General features: G+C 53.8%; 1 protein-coding gene across 1 annotated transcript; it reads right to left on the reverse strand.

Annotated features, from left to right (window-relative positions):
- Window positions 1-2,521: 2,521 nt before the first annotated feature.
- On the reverse strand, window positions 2,522-12,861 carry AHCYL1 (adenosylhomocysteinase like 1). The gene is made up of 16 exons (XM_085302291.1): window positions 12,732-12,861; window positions 11,895-12,038; window positions 10,969-11,069; window positions 10,607-10,709; window positions 9,843-9,937; window positions 9,328-9,434; window positions 8,678-8,794; window positions 8,410-8,473; window positions 6,788-6,876; window positions 6,240-6,310; window positions 5,651-5,745; window positions 5,419-5,517; window positions 4,765-4,833; window positions 3,476-3,554; window positions 2,832-2,952; window positions 2,522-2,649 (listed from the first exon to the last, which is right to left on the reverse strand). The coding sequence occupies exons 1-16, from the start codon at window positions 12,820-12,822 to the stop codon at window positions 2,643-2,645; spliced, it is 1,452 nt and encodes a 483-aa protein (XP_085158417.1). The 5' UTR covers window positions 12,823-12,861; the 3' UTR covers window positions 2,522-2,642.
- Between the last annotated feature and the right edge of the window lie 8,142 nt (window positions 12,862-21,003).

Genomic DNA, 21,003 nt, shown 5'->3' on the forward strand with positions numbered 1-21,003 from the left:
GGGCCGCCGCCATGTTGGGAGTGGCGCCGGGCTCCGGCTGCGCCGCCGGCTGCGCCATGGCTCCGCCCAGCCGCTCCGCCAGGGCGCCTCGCGTCACCGCGGGGCCCCGCCCGCTCCCGCCCGCCGGCGCGGCACCCGGCCCAGCCGGGAGCTCCGCCCCCTCCCCGGCAGCCATGTTAGGTGTGGCGCTCAGCTGACCGCGACCCCGCCCCGAGCGGCGGCCATGCTGGGAGTGGCACTTCCTCTCTCCCGCCGCCCTGGCGGGCGCGTCCCGACGCGTCGAGGCCGCCATGCTGGGAGAGGCAGGAAGGGGAAGAGCCCTGGGTCTGGCCTTGGGGGGGGCCTGGAGAGGAGCAGACCCCCAAACGAGGGACCGAGGAGAGATCAGAGGGGCCTGGAGAGGGGGCGACCCCAGATCAAGGGACCTGGCAGGGCTTGGACCCCAAATAGAGGGGCTCAAGCCGCAATAGAGGAGCCTGGAGGGAAAAATCAAACCCCAAGTCAAGAGGCCTGGGGGGGCCTCAAACCCCAAACTGAGGGGCCAAGAGGCAGCTCTCGGAGGGTGGGGGGAGAGCTCAGGCACGACCCAGTGCCCCAAAGCCGCCCCGCTGGCTCGCTCTTCCAAAGAAACTGCCCGCAGCACGCCAGAGGTTTGTTTTCCTAATAGTTTAATTAGACTTTAATGATTTATTGCTCATCTGCAAGGATTAATATTGCATTCATTAAAAATCATTCATATACAAAATAAACCTCTCCCTCCCGGCCCACCGCCGCTCCCAGCTGCCCCAGTGCGGGGGGGGGGGAAGGAGCCGCCGCGCCGATGGCTTATTCCGAGAGGGAGCTGRGGGCGAGGGGGGGTCCCGAGCCCCCGGCCCAGACGGCCCCCAGGACGGGCCGCCCGTACCGGCGAGGCAAGCGCTCCCCAACGCGCTGTGGAGCGGGGACAGGGCGGCCCAGCGAGAGCCCAGGAGGAGACCGKGAGGAATCAAGGGAGAAGGACCAGGAGGGGAGGACAGAGGGAGATCGAAGCCGCGAGCAACCCTCGTTACATCTTTCTCCGGTCCCGGCAAAGAGAAAAGGGGTTTTGCGCTCGCCACGAGCAAGCAAAGGCCGGGGGAGGCTGCCAGCGGCAGCGCGGGGATGGCGGCCTGGCTCCCCGTGCGAGCGCRGCCGGAGGCGACGGCGGGGCCCGGGCTCGCGGTGCCGCGGCATCTCCAGCGTCTCGGTACCCGGAGATGCCGGCAGGACACGCGGCGGGGGAACAGGCCCCTCAGCCAAGCCAAACCCCGGGGCTGGGGTCCTCTGTCCTGCCGTGCTTTGCTGGAGGAAGCAAAGAGGCACGGAGGGAGGGGAAGAAAAGGAAAGAGAAACCTCACTGGGTTGCAAGGACCTTCCCCCGGCCTGGGACAAGCTGAAAGAGATGGAAAAGAGAAATAGCTGTCACCAGCGAGACCTGCGGAAGGGACGAAAGAGGCGATACGAGCAGGTGAGAGGCGCCGCGGGACAGCAGCGAGGCTGGCCGAGAAAGCGCAGCGCGGGGCCGGCGGAGCGCGAAGGGGAGCCGAGAGCTCTGCGCAGCGGTCCGCGGGGCAGCGGACCCGGCTGGSGCACGGGGAGTTACGCTATCACCCAGGCACCGCCGCTTTCCCCACACGTACGTGGCTAAGGGGATGGCACGGGGAAAAGGCTCATCTCTGCATCCAGCTCGAAACAAAGTGAAACACCCCGCCCAAAACCCAGAAACTCTTAAAAACCACCTCTGCACTTCCCAGTTTGGAGAGGGAGCGCCCGAACTCCACAGCTGGGTGCGCTGCCTTACCATCTCCATTGCTTCCCCTCCTTTAAAACATCTCTTTTAAGAATCAAAAAGAAAAATTGGGGAGGGGAGGGACCCACAAAAACGTTTTCAACTCAATTAAGGTGCAGTTTGGCTAAAAAACCTAGGAGAGATGAGGATAATGCTGGGTAAGTGACTCCCGTCCAAATTCAGGTTAGCACCCTGAAACAGTGAACTCCCCCTACCCAGGCGGACACCCAACCCCGGGCCACCAGCCACCTCCATGCTGGGCCCCTGGCTGAGCTGGGGACAGTCACCTATTCGCGAGGTGGCCAGCAGGCGCCACTCTGCTCCCAGGCAGCACCAGGAGCATTGATCTAGCAGCTAAAACTGGGCTCTTTAAGGCAATTTAGAAGTTGCAGATAATCCACACAAAGAAAGAAACGTAAGATAAGGTAGAACAGCATYTCCATATCTGCAGGTATCCCAACTGAGACTAATGCAGGCTGGAAAGGTCAAAAAATAAAACGGAAAAAAAAACATCATTGCAGGAATGAATTGCCCTTCACACACCAGGAAAGGGAACCCCTTTCTGGGAGCGATGGGTTGGGAGCCATCGGCGGCTTCAGCCACATCAAAGCAGGAAGCGAATCCCAGATTGTCTGCCAAGATCAGACAGAGATGTGATCACATGAAAGGGTGAAACTGAGAGGAAAAAAAAAAGTGGCCTTAAAATCACACTGATAAAAGAAACGTAGAAACAGGTTTCTTTGTTGGTTAAAAACAAAAACAAAATAAAATGGTCTTTAAAAATAATCTCTCTAATGTTGCCTTGTGTGGTCTGGTCCTTCATGGATATGGTCCGTCAGTATCTGGAAGAGAAGGGAGGGGACAGTGAGGCCGCAGGCGCTTGGGGACAGAGCCGGCTTGTCCCCGGCAGTGATCCGCAGAGGAGTCACTCAGCCCCCAGGAGCCGATGCCGCCCCGACGCAGGAGACGTTCTCTCCAGCCTCTGCAGCTCCCTGCCCCACGGCGCTGCCGACCCGGCACTGACCTGTAGTAGTTGGGTTTGAAAGGCCCATTTTTGTTGAGTCCCAAATATTTTGCTTGATCGTCCGTCAGTTCTGTCAGGTGGGCGTCGAACGAAGGCAAGTGCAAGCTGGCGACGTATTCGTCTGGAAGGGGGAGAGGAAAGCGGGGCTCAGGGCGTTGCCGCATCGGCGGCTGGGAAGCTGATGCGTGGACTCACCATGTGGCAGGAGAAGGGCCAGGGCACCCCACTGCAAATGCAGATGGGGGCAGCGAACTAAAACAGGGTCTACCTAGGCAGTCCCTTGCATTTAGCACCTTGGTTTCACTGCTGCATAACCCTAAAGCAGAGCCAAACCCACGCCACGGCACTGAACAGGGCTGGACACACACCAAAAGGCACAGAGGTTGCACGTAATCTAACCAGGAAATTTTCAGAAGAGCTACCTGCCAAGATGCAGACCATTAAGGAAAACAGTTCGAACACAACCAGCAAGCATTTTAAGCACGCTGGCTTCCCTGAACACATCCTCTCTCTGGAAGTTTTGTTCAGCCCTAAATTGAATTTCTCCTCACATCCAAAATTGCTGGCCCCACGGCAGCCAAGGGAGGACAAGTCAGTCCAGAAACCCAGTTCTGGGTGCCGAGCAGATYGTTTCCTTCACTCACCCATCTTCTTCGGCAGCAAGTAGACGTCCTGTTTGTAACGGCCCTCAGGAGCGTTGTAAAGCTCAATCAGAGCCAGAGCCTGCAGAAATCACAGGGGACAACCCAGGGACAGTCAGGGACGGCTACCAGCCAGGGGGGTGCTGAACATTTGTAACCTCATGTGCTCGCGCAACAGCTCGCAGCAGTGGTGACAAAGAGGAAAGGCAGAGCTAAGRATTCGTGAGTCTGAGGGAGGGGGCAAAAATTTACAAAATTCCCTGAAGGAAACACTTGCATCTAAGGTACATCCTTCTCTGGAGCTCCACGATCCAACTGCTGCTGGGGRAGGACGAGAAGGATCAAAAATGAGACATCACCCAGCCTGTTTGCAGCATCTGGGCTTAGTGCTTGGGGGAAAAGCAGAACATGAGGATGGAGGAAAGGGGAGCAGCTCTGAATCTCCTACACCATAAAGCTGCCACATCACATGGAAAGGAAGGGATCACTCATTTTAAGTTAACAGCCTTGTTCTAAAAACTACAGCCACTCCTTTGGCAGGAGTAAAACTGCATCTCCGCCAAATGCCAGGCCCAAAACAYCACCCAGTCTTCGTCACTTTGAACAGACAAGTGTGGGGAAAAGCAGATTCCCCACCATTAGCGTCCTCCCCTACCATCACGGAGGCAGGTCAGGCCCAGCCAGGAGTCAGCTGGGGAAAGCCCAGCAGGTTTCCTCTGTTGCTCGCAGATTAAGGGCCGCACCGGCCTCGGCCGCCCTTGGCACCGTGCTGTTTGCACGGTCAGCACCGAGTGCAATTCGCAGAATGGAGCTGGACTTGGTCATCGTTTTCTTTGGAAAGGCAGAGCCCTGGCAAGCAGCACAACACACAACCCGTATCACACCCAGCCAAGAGGGCACTGACGCTCACGAGTGTTTTAATCATTAACCAACAGACCCTTCAAATTTGCCCCAGTTTCTTGGGATCTAGAAATCCAGAATTCAAAGCCCTGCTCTGAAGATGTCTTTGAAGTAAACTTACAGACAGCTCTCTGGTTGCTTACAGCACAGCAGAAACTCTGCCATGAAGCTTGGATCATTTAGAAGTTACCTTGCAGTCAAGAAGCAGGAACCAAAGAACCACATGCCAGATGAGAGGCAGTGGCAACAGTATCCCTTGCTCCAGTGCGAGCCCAAGAACCCATCCGACAGCATGTTCCCAGTTTCTTCCAAACCATCTCCCCACCCAAGGCTCATGCAAGGCCCCAGAGCACTAGCCCAACCTTTGAGCCCCAGCCCTGCAGCGTACCAACCTGAGTAGTGGCTGTGATGGAGAGAACGAAGGTGGGAACCGTGGAGCAGCTCAAGTTGAGAAGACGGCCCTAGAAGAAAGCAGGAGGCTAGTTTGCTGAGAGCGCAACTTGACCCCAAAGGTGGTGACAAATCGAATCAAGTCTCTATTAGGGCAGAGAGCAACTAGAGYGCAGTGATTTAAGGGCCACGAATGTTACTAGGGTGTCCAAACCCTGCCTTGTTTTCCACCCTTTGCTACAGGGCAGAGAGACTTTATGGTCTCTAGAAAGAGCTGGTCTCTCCTACTGCCAGGAGCACTCAAGTAGAAAGAGAAGCCACCCAGCCTGTTTGCTGTGTGGGAAGCCCTGTTAAAGCCAGATGCAGATGGTGTTTCGCTGATGCGGACGTCTCCTGGCTCTAAAGAACAAGCCAGATGGAATCGCCATGGCCGCATGTGGTACACGATAATTCCTTTACCCCAAGAAAAGAGAAAATACCAGGAAAAAAGAAACCCTTTCCTGAGCTCTGCATCCCTTCTCACACATGAATTGTTCAGGCAGCTTTCTGCATCGTTAAATCTCCGTTTCAACCACGACAAGTGATAACGTCTGCAGAAAGGCTAGCAAGGGACCCTACCTCCCCGAAACAACATCACGGCACAGTCCTCAACACACCTCGGCCAGCAGCACCACCCGCTTCCCATCCGGCCAGATGACGTGATCCACTTGTGAGCGGACACGTTCCCAGGTCAGCTCCGGGGTCCGGAGGCTGGTCTGTAAGAGAGAGGGGAAAAGGCYAAGTTATAACAGGAGGACACTTGCCACAGCAGGTGGCTGGAAGCGGTCGGTGACAAGTTCGAGAGCAGCAGGACAGACACAGCCAGCCAAAGGCTGTGGGCAGACTCACCACATCRATTTCGGTGTTGGAGTGGCCCATGTTACACACAATGCAGCTGTTTTTCATCCTATCCAGGTGTTCTCTGGTCACAACATTCTTGTTTCCTGCAGGCAAGGAGGGCACAAATGAACCCAAGGCAGCAGAGATATAAAACCTTTAATTTATCTTTTCCTGCACTTCATGCAGAGAGGCCCAGCCTGGAGCAACATCAGGGGAATCTCAAAAAGGATGAGAGCCCTCCTGGCTGTGAGGACAGTGGGACACATGTGTTGAGTGCTCATCTTCGGTCCCATGAATTCACCAGCTCCAGGAAACCCCAAAACACATTTTTACGTATTTGGGAACACATGGCTTTGAAGTCTCTCCCACGTGGTGCTGAGGACAGTTATGGTCACAAAGCAGAGAAAAGGAAAACTCTCCCCTGAGAGCCCTTTTTGCTCGTGTAAAATCAGCAGCATRTGGAACAAACTGTCCTCCATCCCCGACTCTCCCAAAGCATCCTGCCTCCAGACACTCGCTCGGGAACAACTGCTCCATCTCAGCCAGCACCTGCTTCAAGGCTCACCTACCGCAATCGTCCCACTCCGCACTGCCATACCTGTGCAGGTGATGACGACGTCCACCTGACGAATAACTTCGCTCAGCTTCACCACCCGAAATCCGTCCATGCTGGGTGAAAAGGGGACAGGGACCATGAGGAGGAGGAGAACATATTCTGCATTTGCCCCAGGCCAGGAGGAATCTTGGTGCTGTATTGCTAAAGGAACTCTGAATTGCTCACAACAGGAACCAGACTATCCATCCACACCTCCAGGGATGCCAGATGCAAGGGGAAGGGCTGTGCGCAGGCCCAGGTGTCAAATCTGCTCTTACAAATGTCAGAGGAGCCAAGGGATGCGTGGAGCATTCAACCAGCCCTGCATGGACTCTCGAGCAGTATTCCCAAGCCAGCTGGCGGCAGATGCCAACCGCCTTATATCCCACTGCTCAACCAGCACTGAAAGCTGCCCCAACCCCTCCTCATCAGAACACACATGCTCTCTGAGAAGTCTCCTGACTTCATTTCAGCCTGTGTCAGGTTTTAAAAGAGGTCAGACAAGAGCACAAATGAAATGATGCTCATAAGCAGTATGCAACATCTCTCACCAGGCTTGGAGAGCACAGATAGGATCAATCTCCGTGACGTAGACTATCGCTCCCAGAGCTTTCAGAGCAGCACAGCATCCCTTGCCAACCTGCCAAGGCAACATATCAGCATGAAGCAACCTGCAGGACACGAGTCCTACAACAGCCCCCTGCTTCACCAAATCAGACCAAGAGATGCTAATCCCAGACATCAGCCCAATGCCAGGGAACAGCCTGGAAACCTTGCTCTGGAGCAACTCAGCCACGTACCTGGTGAATGGCATTTCTGCAGTGAGCCCAGCTCCCCCTCCAAAGCCACCCTCCTGGAGCGTCTCCCTCCCCCATAGCAGCCAGCTGGCAGGAGGTTTCCAACAACCAGCACATTTGCAGCTTGAAGCTTGAATGGCCCCCACCATTGCGGGAGCACTTCTGACCTCTCCTTCTCCTTCAAATCTCTGAGAGGAGGTCAAAGTCCATCTGGATGAGCATGAACTTCCCCCACCCACCTTTAAATCCAAGGGGTCCTTCAGCATTCAGAGCTCTCCTGCACTGACTGGGGGACAGATCCTCYGTCCCACGCTCCCCATATCAGCATGGGGAAGAACAGAGCCCATATAAGAGCAACTCTCCTCCCACTATAAAAGTGCACTGAAGCATCCCAGCAAAGCCCAGTTCTCTGTGCCACTTGCAGACTGGCCAGGTGTTAGTATGGGTAAGTACACATGATCAGCCCCACTTTGGGGGACCAGCTACATGCAAGAAAGSTGAAGAAGACAACGTCTCCAGAAACACTCTCACTTAGCACCCAGCTCCAAGCTCAGATCTACTGAAAATGGCCAGGTAGGGCAAACCGGGCATCCAACCCACATCTGAAAGGGAAAACCAGTGAGGGTGGAAGGGCTACCTTGGTTTGAAGAAATCCAGTAAAACTCAGGGCAAGTCCTTGAGACTACAACTCCCAGCGTGCCTCATGGCTGGAGAGCCACACGCCACCCTGGAGCTGCTGGGCAAGAGCCAGGACAGCCTCTTGGTTGAGCAGAGCTGGGCTCCACTGGTGTCTAAATAAATTAGTAAGCATGTTCCTGCCGGGAAGAGCATTTGCAGTTACTGCCAGGGCCATCACCGTGCGGGAAGATAAACACCCACACAGACAGCGCACAGATGGAGGGAAGGTGTCAGCTTCCGGCTCCATGCTCCTCCAAGACGGAATCATTTGCAAGTTCGTGGTACGATTTTCCCCCAACCAGAGCATTATCTGCCAGCAAGATCCAGCCTGCTGTGCTACCTCCTCTTTTACAAGCTCAGTGACAGCCTGGCTGGATGCTGAATTCAGTCCAGGGACACCAGACGGGAGCACCCATGGGTAGTTGTTATTCAGGCCAGCGTTCCCAGCAACTGTCGTATTCACAGCCCAGCTAATCTGCGGGCAGGCTGGGAAATTACACRCTTGTTCTCCAGCCTCCCAGAAGGCTTCAGCAAGATTTCTCTGGTAATGGCTCACAAGGCAGGTTACAAGTCGCATCTCCTAAAGCAAGGGTGAGTGGCCTTCACGCAGGGAAGGGGCAGGACACTGAGCCCTGGGGGAAGGATGGCTTGCAGGGTGCTGACTCACAGCTCTGCCAACTGGAGCTTATGAAACTCACCTCCCCATAACCACAAACCACCACTTGCTTCCCTCCAAACATCACATCTGTGGTCCTCTTCAGGCTGGGGGACAGAGAGAGACCTGTGTTGGGATTAGTCAGGCGCACACCGCTGCCGGCACGAGGCAGTGATCTGCAGTGAGTGCCCCGTGCAAGCACCCAGCAAGGGGCAAAGCAGAAAAGAACCACAGGTCCCCTCCAGAGGAGCTGGAGCCAAATCCTCTGGTGTGAGAGTTAAAGTGGGGACAGGGAGAAGAGTTGGACTCACCCATCTAGAATGGACTCTCGGCAGCAATACAGGTTGTCAAATTTCTGCTTGGTGACTGAGTCGTTAACATTCATGGCTGGGACACACAGCTTCCCGGCCTTGGACAGCTGGTACAGCCTGAAAGAGGGCAGAGACAGGTCAGAAATATGTGTGGTTGACCAGAGAGGTGAGAGCAAAGGTGTGACTGGGGAAACCCACACRCTTCCAGAGAGCTGCAGGCCCACACCACATCCCCTGCTGCCTGAGTGACAGATGCCCATGTCTCACTGCACACTGTGCTTGCCAGGGACCCAGAGCAGTCACAACACAGGACACCTTAAGCTGGCCTCAAACACCAAAGGATATTAATCTCAGTAGGCTTTCCAGATAACCAATGAGGAAAAAGCAAGGGCAACAGACTTAGCTCATTCTGCAGAGAACCCTAACTCCGTATGGTGCAAAAACACCCCCCTCAAAGCCAAAAGTGTGTCTAGTTACTCCTCTTTAATACTGTCATTAGACACCAAGCCTCTCCAGGGGCAACCAGGCAGGGCACAGCCTCCCACACAGAGGGAGATCCAGAGCACAGAGCAGCAACGCAATAGMAGTAATCTCCAGACAATTTGTCTCTGTAGGGCAGAGTCAAGGCACTGCCTTCCCAAACCTCCTACCTGTGCACACCAGTCACGCTTTCCTCCACAATTCCTCGGATCTTCTTGAATACGTTGGGGTATTTCTTATAAACCCAATGGGTCAGGTCACCACCATCATCCAGGATCTAGGGAACAGACAAGGAAGAGCATGGGGCAGTCAGGTTTTCCCCTGTTGAAAGGACTCACTGGGAGATGGAAAGAGGGGGGAAGAGAGGGAGAGATGCTGCTGGAGATGATCCCGTGTCATGGGGCTGTGTTGCCTTGGATCGCTGTGGGATGCTGTTTCCACAACCCTCACAACTCCATGGGAGCTCAGTGSAGTCCCCAACCCAGCTTTGGCTGCCGTTCACTGGGACACCCTGCTTTTAGCAGCAGCTCAGTGGCCTTTGCAATGTCAGCAAGTGCCTGGGCAGGACCAGAGAGCTCCCRAGAACAGCCCCAAGGAGCCCGGCAGTGCCAGTGAGAGAAGGGTGAGGAACCTATGGGTGACTGCTCCAAGGAGGAAGAGGAAAGGCTGGAAGAAGGCTCATTACCATGTTGGCCTGCCAGCCATCCACATTAACACAGCGGTCAATACACCACCAGAAGTCGTCCTCTGATTCTCCCTTCCAGGCAAACACAGCAACACCTAGAAGGGAAAGAGGAAGATTCTTGGCATCTGCTGAGTTTGGTAGAGTCAGAGGAGCTCAGCAGCGTCCCAAGCAGAAGCTGACACCCAGCTTTGCACAGCTGCTCCTCCTGGTCCTTCCACCACCACTACAGGCAAAAATGCTTTCACAAAAGGGCTGGAGAAGTACATGGYGCTGTCTCTAGCGGGGCCAACTCAGGAAAGCCACAGACAGGAAGGCCAACAGGCCATCCAGCTGTCAAATTCCAGCCTACAGCAGGATCAGACTTGCTTATCCCTCCCTGAAGATCCAACCCATTCTTGGAAACCTCCACTGCAGCAACTCTGGATCTTGGTATCCAGCCTGCTCCTTACAGCAGAAAACACATAACAATTATTTCCCCTAGCATCTAATTTGCATTCACCAGGTCAAAAGTTAAACCTAAGACCAACACAGACTCTCCTTGTGTTGCAGCACACACACAAACCCTGCCCTGGGCTGAGCTGCTAAGGGCCATTTCAGACCTCACTGCTTCCAAAGCAGCTGCAAACCACTCCTGAAAGGATATGGACCTTCCAGAGAGGATTAAAAAAGCAGCAACAGCCAGTTGGGACAAGCCTACAGAAGCAAGAAAGGCCAGGAAAGGGACTGGAAAGAAGCATTGCTCCCTGAGGCTCTGTCATACTCACCAGCTTCTGCCAAGGCAGCTGCCACTTCGTTTTGGGTGGAATAGATGTTACAGGCAGACCAGCGGCACTGCGCCCCCAGCGCACACAGCGTCTCGATCAGCACCTGCAACACAGAGGGGTGAGCAGCAGCCCCCGGGGAGTGGTGACAGCCATGGCGTGAATGGACAGCAAGGAGAGACCTGCAATCAGCTCCAAGAAACACTGCCCTGGGAAAATGCAGGCAGCAGAACCTCTCCAAGGTGTCTGCACAAAAGTAGGGGTGCCTCCTCCTATTCCTCAAAGCTAGGAAACTAAGAGATTGTCTTCTTTGGGAAAAAGCTGGTCTCTCCCACCCCAGACGCCCTGAACAAGCAGCCACTCACCGCAGTCTGTGCTGTAATGTGTGTACAGCCCACGATTTTAGCTCCAGCCAAAGGCTTCTCTCCTTGAGCTCGTTTCCTGAGTGAAATCAGAGCAGACATGTCTGCAAAAGGAACAGAGGGGTTTTAATGATGGCTTACTCCAGAGGGACCCCTCTCTGCCAGATGTCTCTCTGGACACATCTAGCCCCAAGGTTTTTGCCACAGTTGTTATACAGCTGGGTAAAGAGCTCCCCACCCCTGGCCAAGCAGGTCTGTCCACAGTGGGATCAAAATGTCAGTGTCATTCATCACTTTGACAAAGCTGCTGAGGACAAAGTGCCCCTGCAACCACATACTGAGATAAGTCTGGGGCATGTTTTGCCCAAGGAAGGTATTTGATGTGCCCCAGCTAATGAAGGTGACCAGCCCTGCAGCAGAATTACATCAGTGAGAAGCACACACTTGAAGAAGAGCACAGTGCTGCCACAGATCAAAAGAGCTGCTCTAAATGCACCTGCATTGTTTCCCCCTTTCACTGTTTTGGCAACATATGTCTAAAAGGAGCCTGAAAGCAAAGTTACCCAACCAGCCCCACTGAAACTGTAATTCAGCTTCCCACAAGCCCCAAGGGAAGGGGTTGAGACTGTCAGTTTTAATGTCTCTGCAGGCATTGCGAGATCTTTGCCCATTGAGGTTTCCTATCCAAACCCACTAGAACATTAAGCCTTGCAAGAGCCTTGCTGTTGTTAGAAAATGGATTCAACACACCATTAATGTTTGCTGTCACGTCTAGTTCTTTCCCACATAATCTGCTGATTTGGAGGGTGGAGACAAGGGAGTCGAGGCATCCAAGGCCATAGCAGGAGATTCGGGAAATGCCTTGGCTCGACTCCCGGCCTCCAGAGGGCACAAGATCCAGCCCCACAAACCCCACACTTCACCTTTACCTTGTTCAGCGATCTCAATCTCCCGGCGCCCAAACTCCGCCTGCTTGATGTTCTTCACGCAGAAATTGCTGCTGCCCTTGGAGTTGGTTTGCTGCTTCTCACGAGGGGACACCTCATCATCAGAGCTGTCAGTGTAGGAGGCAGCTAAGTCAGGAGAGAAATGCATGTTACCCCAGGATCGCAGGAGCCTGGCACTCAGGGTACTTCCTACCATCCAGGTAGGTTTACACTCCGCTTGACTTCCAGGCTTTCACACGCATACAAGCTTATGTCTCAGACTACAGATCTCATAAGGAAAGCCAATGTCCAGAATGAATTTTGCACTCACGTTACCTCTAAAACTACCCAGCTAACAGATGAATTGAAGTTTAGCTGTGACAGCAAACGAGGCTCATTTAGCAGAACACAAACCTCTCTTAAAGGAAGGCAGGTAAATTAAAACCCAACGTAGCTGAGTTTTGATGGAGCCACCACTCAGASCTGAGGCAACGAAGTACAATCCTCCATCCCCCAAAACTACTGTAGCTAAGAAACTTTGTTATGCTGAGTGTAACCAATTTCACTGCCATGTGAGACCTGTCCAAGGCACAGAGGACCCTCCACCRGGACAACCCTACACCCATCCGAATTTCTGCAAAACCCAATACTCAGCATCTGGGGAGAAGATGCTGCTGCCAGCCAAAGGCCAGGAATCCCTCAAAATTATCTGCTTCATATCTGAGCACAGCATAGCAGCATGGAGCATCCTAACATCCAGTGCGAGCAGCGTCTGTCCACAGTGGCACTGACATCGGCTTTGGGAGACAGTTACATRGAGGCAAGGAGGGTGGCACCTACCAGAGCTGTAGCTATCAGTGGAAGACTGTGAGATGGAGCGGGACAGGGACCGACGGCCAGTCTTGGTTGGAAACTTGGTGAATTCCTGCATGTCATCTGCAAACTGGATTTGCTGAAAAGTGCAAAGGGAGAGAAGCAGTAAATCAGCAGATGCTCCTTATGGCACATTGTCTTCCCAGGCTACTCCAGCCCATGGCTCCCGTCAGTCGACCTTGACTGCTGTAGTCATAGAAATGAGTACTACCAAACGTATTAGGGAACAGATCTGTGGCTACAGGAGCCCAAAGCTGGATCCACTCCTCTGCCTGATCATTTCTGTCATCAGAAGGTYAAAGAGGATTTGACACCTAACACCTGAAGGAAAAAAAGGCATCCAGAAAGCCTTGAAACATCCCCTCCAGCCCACCTCTGGCTCCTCGAGTTTCCTGCCAAGAAAGCTGGACTACTTATACAACATAAATACCACGCAACCCTTTAGACAAGCTGCGCATGGGCAGAGGCACCTGTGCCGCTCAGAGCACAGTCCACACTCCAACAGACCCAGTATCAACTGGTCCAGATTGATTTCTTTCTTTTTTTGCCTAGAAGTACAACAGCAAGCAAGTTGGGATGGTCCCAACAGAAACTCGGATTCCCTCATGTTTCTTCAAACACTTCCCCAGGAGCAGGGCATYCCACAGGTTAAAAACACGGCGCTTCCAAAAATGACGGTAAAAGCAGAGGAAAAAAAAACTCAGCAAGAGAGAACATTTCAACAAAAAGCAGTTGACATTGCATTGACTTTCAATCTCCACTGCGTTACAGATGTTTCCATTGTAAGAGAAGCTCTAAAACAGCCACCCCTCCTTCCTCACTCAGCCAGAGGCAACTCAGTGCTGGGGCACCTACCACCATCTCCTCAAATTCAAGTGTGTTGGGCCAAAAGGAGGAGAAAAAAGCCCCAAACTACTCCACTGTTGCAAACATCTCACATGACTCRCCAACAGAAAGCCTTGTTTCTGCTGCTGGAGTAGACAGGCAACTGAGACAAAAGGGAAATGAAAGCAGAGCATTAGGAAAAGAGCCAGCCACTCCCTCCCTGGACACCACCGCACAGGAGACTCCCACCCTGGCAGCTGACCACAGGCCCAGACCTGGTCTCTTCCCTCAGATCGTGGCACTGCAGGATTTAATTTTGCCACTTAACCAGGATGAAACATAGTTGCAGAGAGTAAGATTAAAAAAGCATCCCCATAGACCTAGGAGACCTCAAGAAGAGTCCTGAAGACATCAAGATGATGGAAAGCGACAAGCCACAGTGGTCTCAAGGTTTTCCACGACAATCCCAAAAGCTCCCTGAAAGCTTTGATGTGGGAAAGTCTTCAAGGGGAAAAGAACGAAACTACTTGAGACGATCTGTCCCAGAAAGGAGTGATCTGCATAGTCTGAGATCAGGGTGACTGTAGCACAATTATGGCTGTTTAGACCATAAAATGGAGCCACGACATCTGGAGAAACCCAGCTGATGAGCTGAAAACAGCATTGGTATTTTGCTTCCACCTGCAAGGATGGGAAATGAGGACATGAAACTCTCGGGTYGGTCTAAGCCACCAGGAGGATGTGCACGATGATGCTGGGCAATCCAGCATCTCCTCCAAAAGGCTGGAGAAGAGAAGTACCCAGCCCCAATCCCCTAGCAGCCAGAAAAGCCTAGAAGCCCCAATCCCCCAAGCTGTACCCCAAACCAAGCAGCTCATCACCTCAATGCCAGCTCAAAGGGACTGGTGAAACCCTATCTGCTGGCACCAGCTCAAGTCCATCATCAGACCCAGGCAAGAAGCCYGTATGTTTTTGTGGGGGCTGCTGCAAAAAGGATTTTAGTCAGCTCCTCCGTATCAGATATGTTACTGCCTCATATCTGCTTCCCAGACCAGACTTCCCAGCAGAACGCTACGTGATTCAGATGCCAACTGCATGAATTTGTGTTAGTGGAAGGAAGGGGAATGTTAAATGGAGTTTGCAGGCTTGGTTTTGCATCTGTCTTAGGCTGGTTCATGCAGGAAAGAAAAACCTGAGGGCATCACAACCTACAGCATGCTGGGAGAGCTGGTACCGACAGATAAGAGGCACAGAAGCACTTCTCGTGAGAGAYAGCAGGCAGGTAGGAGCAGCACATGCAGGGCATGGGTCTGGAGCAGGCAGGCAGGCCCACCATGGCAAGGCGCACCGGTTTCCTAATCAAGGAATGACTCTAATGGACACTGTTCAAGGTCCATTGCTTGGATCAATCTTCTCCAGACAGCCTGAGAAAGCCCTGTATCACCTTGGAGGAAGGCTGGCATACTGTCCATAGGCATTTCCAGAGGCAAAAACATCAGTGACTTCAGAGCAGCAATATTTCTGCCTTCTCACCTCTCCCTCTGGCAGCTCATCAAACCAGAGTGTAAACATGCCCCATAAAGTAGCTCTTGGCTTTAAAATAACTTAAAGCATTAGCTGGGGAACTTTCTCCAACTCAGGGAAAGGTTTCCAGGGAAGAGGTGAACCCAGGAGGAAAAGCAGATCACCAGGGCTTCATTGCTCAGGTTGCAGGTGCTTTTTCATCTCCGCTTAAAGGACAGCCAGGACATCAGAGCCACAGGCCAGGGCACTTTTCCACAGCGAAACACACTGCTTGGACAGCTTCTTTGGGAAAAAGCTCGCTCAGGATGTGCTGAGGAGGAGAGGGTGGGGATGGACGGCTGCTGTGGTCCCCCAGCTCCACAGCATCCCAACATCACCTGGCTGGCAGAGACCTGCCTACCACCGGACACCACCATCCTCTTCAGATGCCGGCCCCTCCCGGCAGCGACGGAGTGGGCACCGAGCCAGCTCCCAGGCACAACCCCACTTTGGGGAGAAATAAGCAGTCCTAAAAAGGGGAATTTGAATCTGCGTGGGGAAAAAAATCACTGCTAAAGAAACCAAGCGCTGACTTAACCACAGTAATCCCTCCCGTGGCTTTACCAGAGCTCATCTGAACTCGGCAGCTTAGCAAAATCTGCCCTGGCTAAAATTATCATCAAACGTTGCAAGCAGCTTCCTAATCGAATGAATGATTCGTGCGTCAAACCCCCTCCAAACGCGACCTGTGCTGAATTAACGCCGCGTCCGCTAGCGGGTCGAGAGGAGGGCGAGGACGGAAGGTCGGCGCTGCCGCCCGGCGAAGGGGCCAAGGCGACTCGCGCCGCCATCGGCCGCGTTACCTCTCCACCCGCCGGGCGCCCTCGCTGGCGTTACGAGGAGGGAAATCTCGTAATCCCTCGGCACATCGTGGGAATTTGAAAGATTGGCATCTCCAGCCGGGGGTGCGGATCCAGGGCTGCCTGCTGCGGACGGGTTGCCCTGGCAAAACCTGTGGCTGAACACAACCGAAACCGGGAACGGCTCGGGAACGGTCCAGCCACCTTTGCACGGCAGCAACGGTCTCCACTTCTGGCTCCAGACAGTGCAATTGATAATCAGGGCCCAAACTTCATCCTGTTGGAAATGGCTTTTCCAACCGGGTGGAGCACAATGGTTAATAGCCAGAAAAATATTTTTCGTCCCAGTGATTCAAGCTCAAGGAGAAAAAAACAACACAGCACTGATTTTTCACCCAGGGCTCCCCAGAAAGAGAGCTCGGGGCTCTTCTTAGTATCGCCACCACGTTACAGGCTCAGCAGCAGAGCCAGATCGGGATCCTGGTGGGCACCTCAGCCCAGTGCCAAATAGGCAGGACCTCCCTTGGTACGGCAGGTTTTGGGGGAAGTTTCTCTGCAGAGAAACACCAGGGCCCGACAGCTGCCTGCCAAGGTTCAGCAGAGCAACGCTGAACGCAGCCTGCTCTCAATCACACCTGCCAAGCCAGAAGTACATTTTCTCCCCTTGCGAAACCTGGCGTGACCRTACCCATTCCCACGCAACTCCAACGCTCCCCAACAACGGCTGCTTGCTTTCAAGTCAAACAGCGTGCACAGGCACTCGGTCTTGCAGAGCAGGAGGTGAAGGAGCTTCGACCTTTCCGATACAGCCCTGCACCCTAAAAAAGGTCCAAAAAAGTGACGGGAGCCCCCCGAGCCCTTCCGAGGAGAAGCCTAGCCACCTTGTTTGGCTGCTCTGCTCAGCTCGGTGCATCCCAAAGCCACCACATAGCTAAAAATCCACTTCAGCAGCTGGCTTTTTCCTATGTTATAAAGCACCTGCCCATGCGTATGCAGACTGTCCTGGCAGTCCCGAACCCAGCACCGCAAGCGCCCACAGCAAATACAGACTCATTTGTTTAATTATTACAACATTGGGAGGACAAACAGATTCCAGATCTGGATTGGTAACGTCACCCCAGAGAGGGACCGGCAGCTCGTGACTGCTGGGTGTGCCGCCTTCAGTGTTTTATCCCGCGTTTCCCCACGTGCCTTGCTAGAGAAGTGCTTTGGCCTTACTGAGTTAGAGAAGTCCCCCCCTCCCGTCCCCAAGCTAGGGGAGACTCTGTAAATCCAGCTGGATTTATCTGGGGTGCAGGAGGAGCCGGACATGCCCATGCCACAGAAGACCACCCAACTTTTAGTTTTCCACTTTTCCATCCCTTGAATGGCTCATTCAAGATGAGAAGAGAGATAAGAAGGGAGCAGGGAACCATCTAAAAACATGGCAGCCTCCAAAAAAAGTTGCTTCCAGAGTTGCCATCACCCACGGGCAGCGAGGAGCACTACGATACGGAGCAGCCGCCCAGGGGGAAACAACAAAACGAGACAAAACAACGAAAAGGTTTCCCACAACGAAATATGAGCAGAGCATGTTCTCACAGCACCACCACAACCTGGAGAGCAAAAGTTCCTGTAACCCGCTTCTGCCCCCAGGAGAAAACCCAAAAGGACTGAGGGTCCTGGGACTTTTCCTGCGACTGCAAAAAGCCAGCAGCAGAGACCAGGGCTATTCAGGGCAGCCAGTTCCCTTCATTTAATCTCCTCTCGCCAACAATAACTTTTGAAAGAGACTGGGGATACTGGTTGCCCGCTCTGCCCTCATTTGACCTGCCTTTTAAGTCTGTCATTTCTAGTTTGACCGGGTTTACCAGCATGACAAAGAAGCGCTTTGCACATTAAATCAGTATTCATCCTCTTTGCTAGCCTCACAGCCACGGCAGAGCTGATTTTATCGTCAGCTTTTTAGCAGGACTGATTCTCGCAGGCCTGGAGASGAGCAGCTTCAAACGCCGAGGCTATCGGCAGCAATTCATCATTGCAGAAAGACCATTTCCCCAGCAGCACTCTCCCGGGAAGCGGCGACTGTTTTCTCACAAGGAGCCAGGTCCGGCCACGCTGGGACATTTAGGCATTTCTAAACGACAATTGTTTGCATTCATTTCTTTTCAGAAGCAACTCATCACATTCAACCAGTGGAGCCGGGAGGGAGGGCAAAGGCACCCCGGGGGCCGAGGTCTCTCCAGCCACGCAGCGGCCGAGGAAACAACGAAATAACCAGYGTGAGGCTTTTCTCCTTTTCTAGGTCAAAAAGAGGAGCAGAGCAGCAGGTTTGCTTTTGCCACCCCTCCAGAGAGGGGATGAAGCTCTTCTCCTGGGCTCCGCTCCTGCAACCACCCAGGTCCCAGGAGGGATCTATGTGTCCTGACCGGGAAGAAACAGCCCTCCCCAAAGCGACCCAAAAAACCTCCCGGGGCGTTTGCTCACGGGTTCCCGATGTCTCTCCTCCCTGCTGGCTCCGGAGCCGGGAGCGGGCTGGCAGCAGGTCCGAGCGGAGGAGCGGCGAGTGCGAGCGCGGCGCCGGAGCCGCGCCAGGGCACCGTGCCTTCCCCCTCGGCAGGGCTCCGGGGTGTTTAGAGGACTCGGCTGCTGCTCTCCTCGGAGCCGCTCTGCCTCGCTTCGCGGGCTGGCATCTGCCAAGCCCCCATTCCCACGGGCTCCCAGTGGAAAGGGCAGGGAACGTGCTGCACGCCAGCCCTCTCCCCCCTCCATCCAAATCAGCAAAAGATCCCCCAGAGAAAGCACGAGGCCGGGGCAGGCCCGGGCGGAGGAGTTTCGCCGTAGGATGCCCAATGCCTCCCTTAACGGAGGAGCACGCGCACAGCCAGGTTGGAAGAGCAGCTCCGCACGCCGGCGCTCGGCACGCGATCGGCTCCCAGGTACTGCCTGACCCTCCGCGCCTCCCGGCACAGCACCGGGTCCCTGGGGAAAGCTCCAGGCACGGAGCTTTCCCCAGGGACCCGATGAAGAGAAGATGGCTGGACCAAGGAGATCCAGCCCTGTTTGCTGCTGCTCCTCCTCCTCCTCCTCCTCCAGACGTGGCCTTCAAAACAGCAAGGCTTTCGCGCGTCGTTCCTCGGCGGCGTGCAGGTTGCCCGACTTCGGCTAGGCAGGACTCGAAAAGAAACCTCAAACCTTCACGTGCGGGGACAGCGCAGCTGTCCGAGGGCCGCTGCCGGCAAGCGGGGCGGGCGAACTCGGTGCCGCTCGGATGCGTTCCTTTAGCTCCTCGCTCCRAGATAGGTCTCAAGGCAGGGTGTTTTCTCCTAGAGTGGCAGAGACCTCTCCCCACAGCCTCCAATTCCCCAACCGGGAATTGCAGCCGGCTGCCAGATCTCCGTCTGGAAATCTTTATGCTGTTCCCGAAAGGGAGACGGAGAGCACTGGGGTCCTGGCAAAGTAAACCAGCCAAGCCCGAATACCAGCCTCCAGTCCTTCACTGACAAASAAGGGCTGGTTGGCTAAGGCACTGGAAAAAACAATTTCCCATGTGTACTAGATGAGAATTAAGGATTTTCACGCGAATCCTGGTGCTCAGCAGAGAACAAGCAACACCAGGAAAGAATGGGGCCTGTTCGCAGGGCTAGAAACAGCCGCAAGGTTTTAGTCATTGTGGGAATCACTATAAATGCCGGTTAAGGGAAAAATAAACAGAACGCCACGTTAAATAAAATAAATGTGATTTTAAGTGTTCAACTGTTAAAAAGTAACTGGGAATAATTACAGCCTTATAAACACCTGGAGGTCGAAGGTGCACTCCTTCCACSAGCAGCACAGGGAAAGAGCTCCGTCAGGAGATAACGCATCTGGTCCTTGGACTCGGAGGTTTCGAGGCAAAGGATCGCGCCGCGCTTTATGCAGAAGGTAGGTGTCAAAGCAGGAGCAGGCAAGAGTTCAACACCCAGGACCTTTCAAGGCAGCGATCACCCAGCCCTACTCAGAGGTTAACCCCGGCAGCGCTGACCGGGGCTGATCTACGACACCGGCGCAGCACCGCGTGGGACCGCGGCTCCCCGGACCGGCAAACATTGCTTCCCGCAGCGCACAATGCGAAAAGCAATTTGCTCAGCTTGCTGGGTCAACTAATTAGCTCACACACATCCCCTGGCCAGACATACTGGCGATATTATGGTATGTGGAGGATAGATAAGAGGCCTGGAAACAGGGAAAGCACAGCCTGATGGTCTTTAATGGGCTACTCGCTCATCAGAGCTGGCCATGATGGGTTTGGAGGCACAAACKTAGCATCTGCCAGGTGATCTGCAGTAACTACCCAGGTATGTGTCTACAGCAAAGCAAGTATTGGAGGAATAAGATAATTGATATAAATCGGAATTACYTCGCCAGGAGCATTTCATGGACAGGACTGCGTATGAAGTCGTGCACAGCRGCTTGTGGGGCAAACCAAGGACTAACAGCCTCAAACGGGCTGTCTGACCACTTGTGATTTTGAAACCCATGGAAATTTGTGTGTCAGAGCTTATAGAGAATGTCCTGTAATTAAAGTTGATTTGTAAATTAATTAGAAAACAAAACTCCTCTACCATCACAGCTGTACAAGAGCAAGGAAATGCCTGGAAATGCCATCAAACTGGACGTTGTTCTCTCCAAGGAAGGCTTGTTTAGCCACYCCATGTGGGCCCAAAGCAAGGGATAGCCACAGCCTGTACCTGACCGGGAGAAAAGCCAAGACCTTTCCTCCACYATCCTAAAGTAGCACCTGTGTTTTGGGGGAACAGATCAGTCTGTGGAGGAACACATTACCCAGCACAGTGAGTGTCCTRTCTGCCTTTTTCTCCTCCCCAGAACCGGCTTGCAAAATCACAGATCCTTGCAAGGATCCTTCCTTTCACCGCAGCAGTCAGGAGCACCCAGCACTGCTGTGGGCCAGGCTCTGCTCCGCCTGCTTGGTGCTACAGGACAGTATCTTTTCCAAGGAGGTACCAGCCACCGGGGCAGCTCTATCCCACAGACCCAGAACACCAAGCTTCTCCCTCACTGGCATGTGAAGT

The sequence above is a fragment of the Rhea americana genome, unplaced genomic scaffold (assembly GCF_003343005.1).
Source record: "Rhea americana isolate MKP2758 unplaced genomic scaffold, rheAme1 scaffold_189, whole genome shotgun sequence".
Lineage (NCBI taxonomy): Eukaryota > Metazoa > Chordata > Aves > Rheiformes > Rheidae > Rhea > Rhea americana.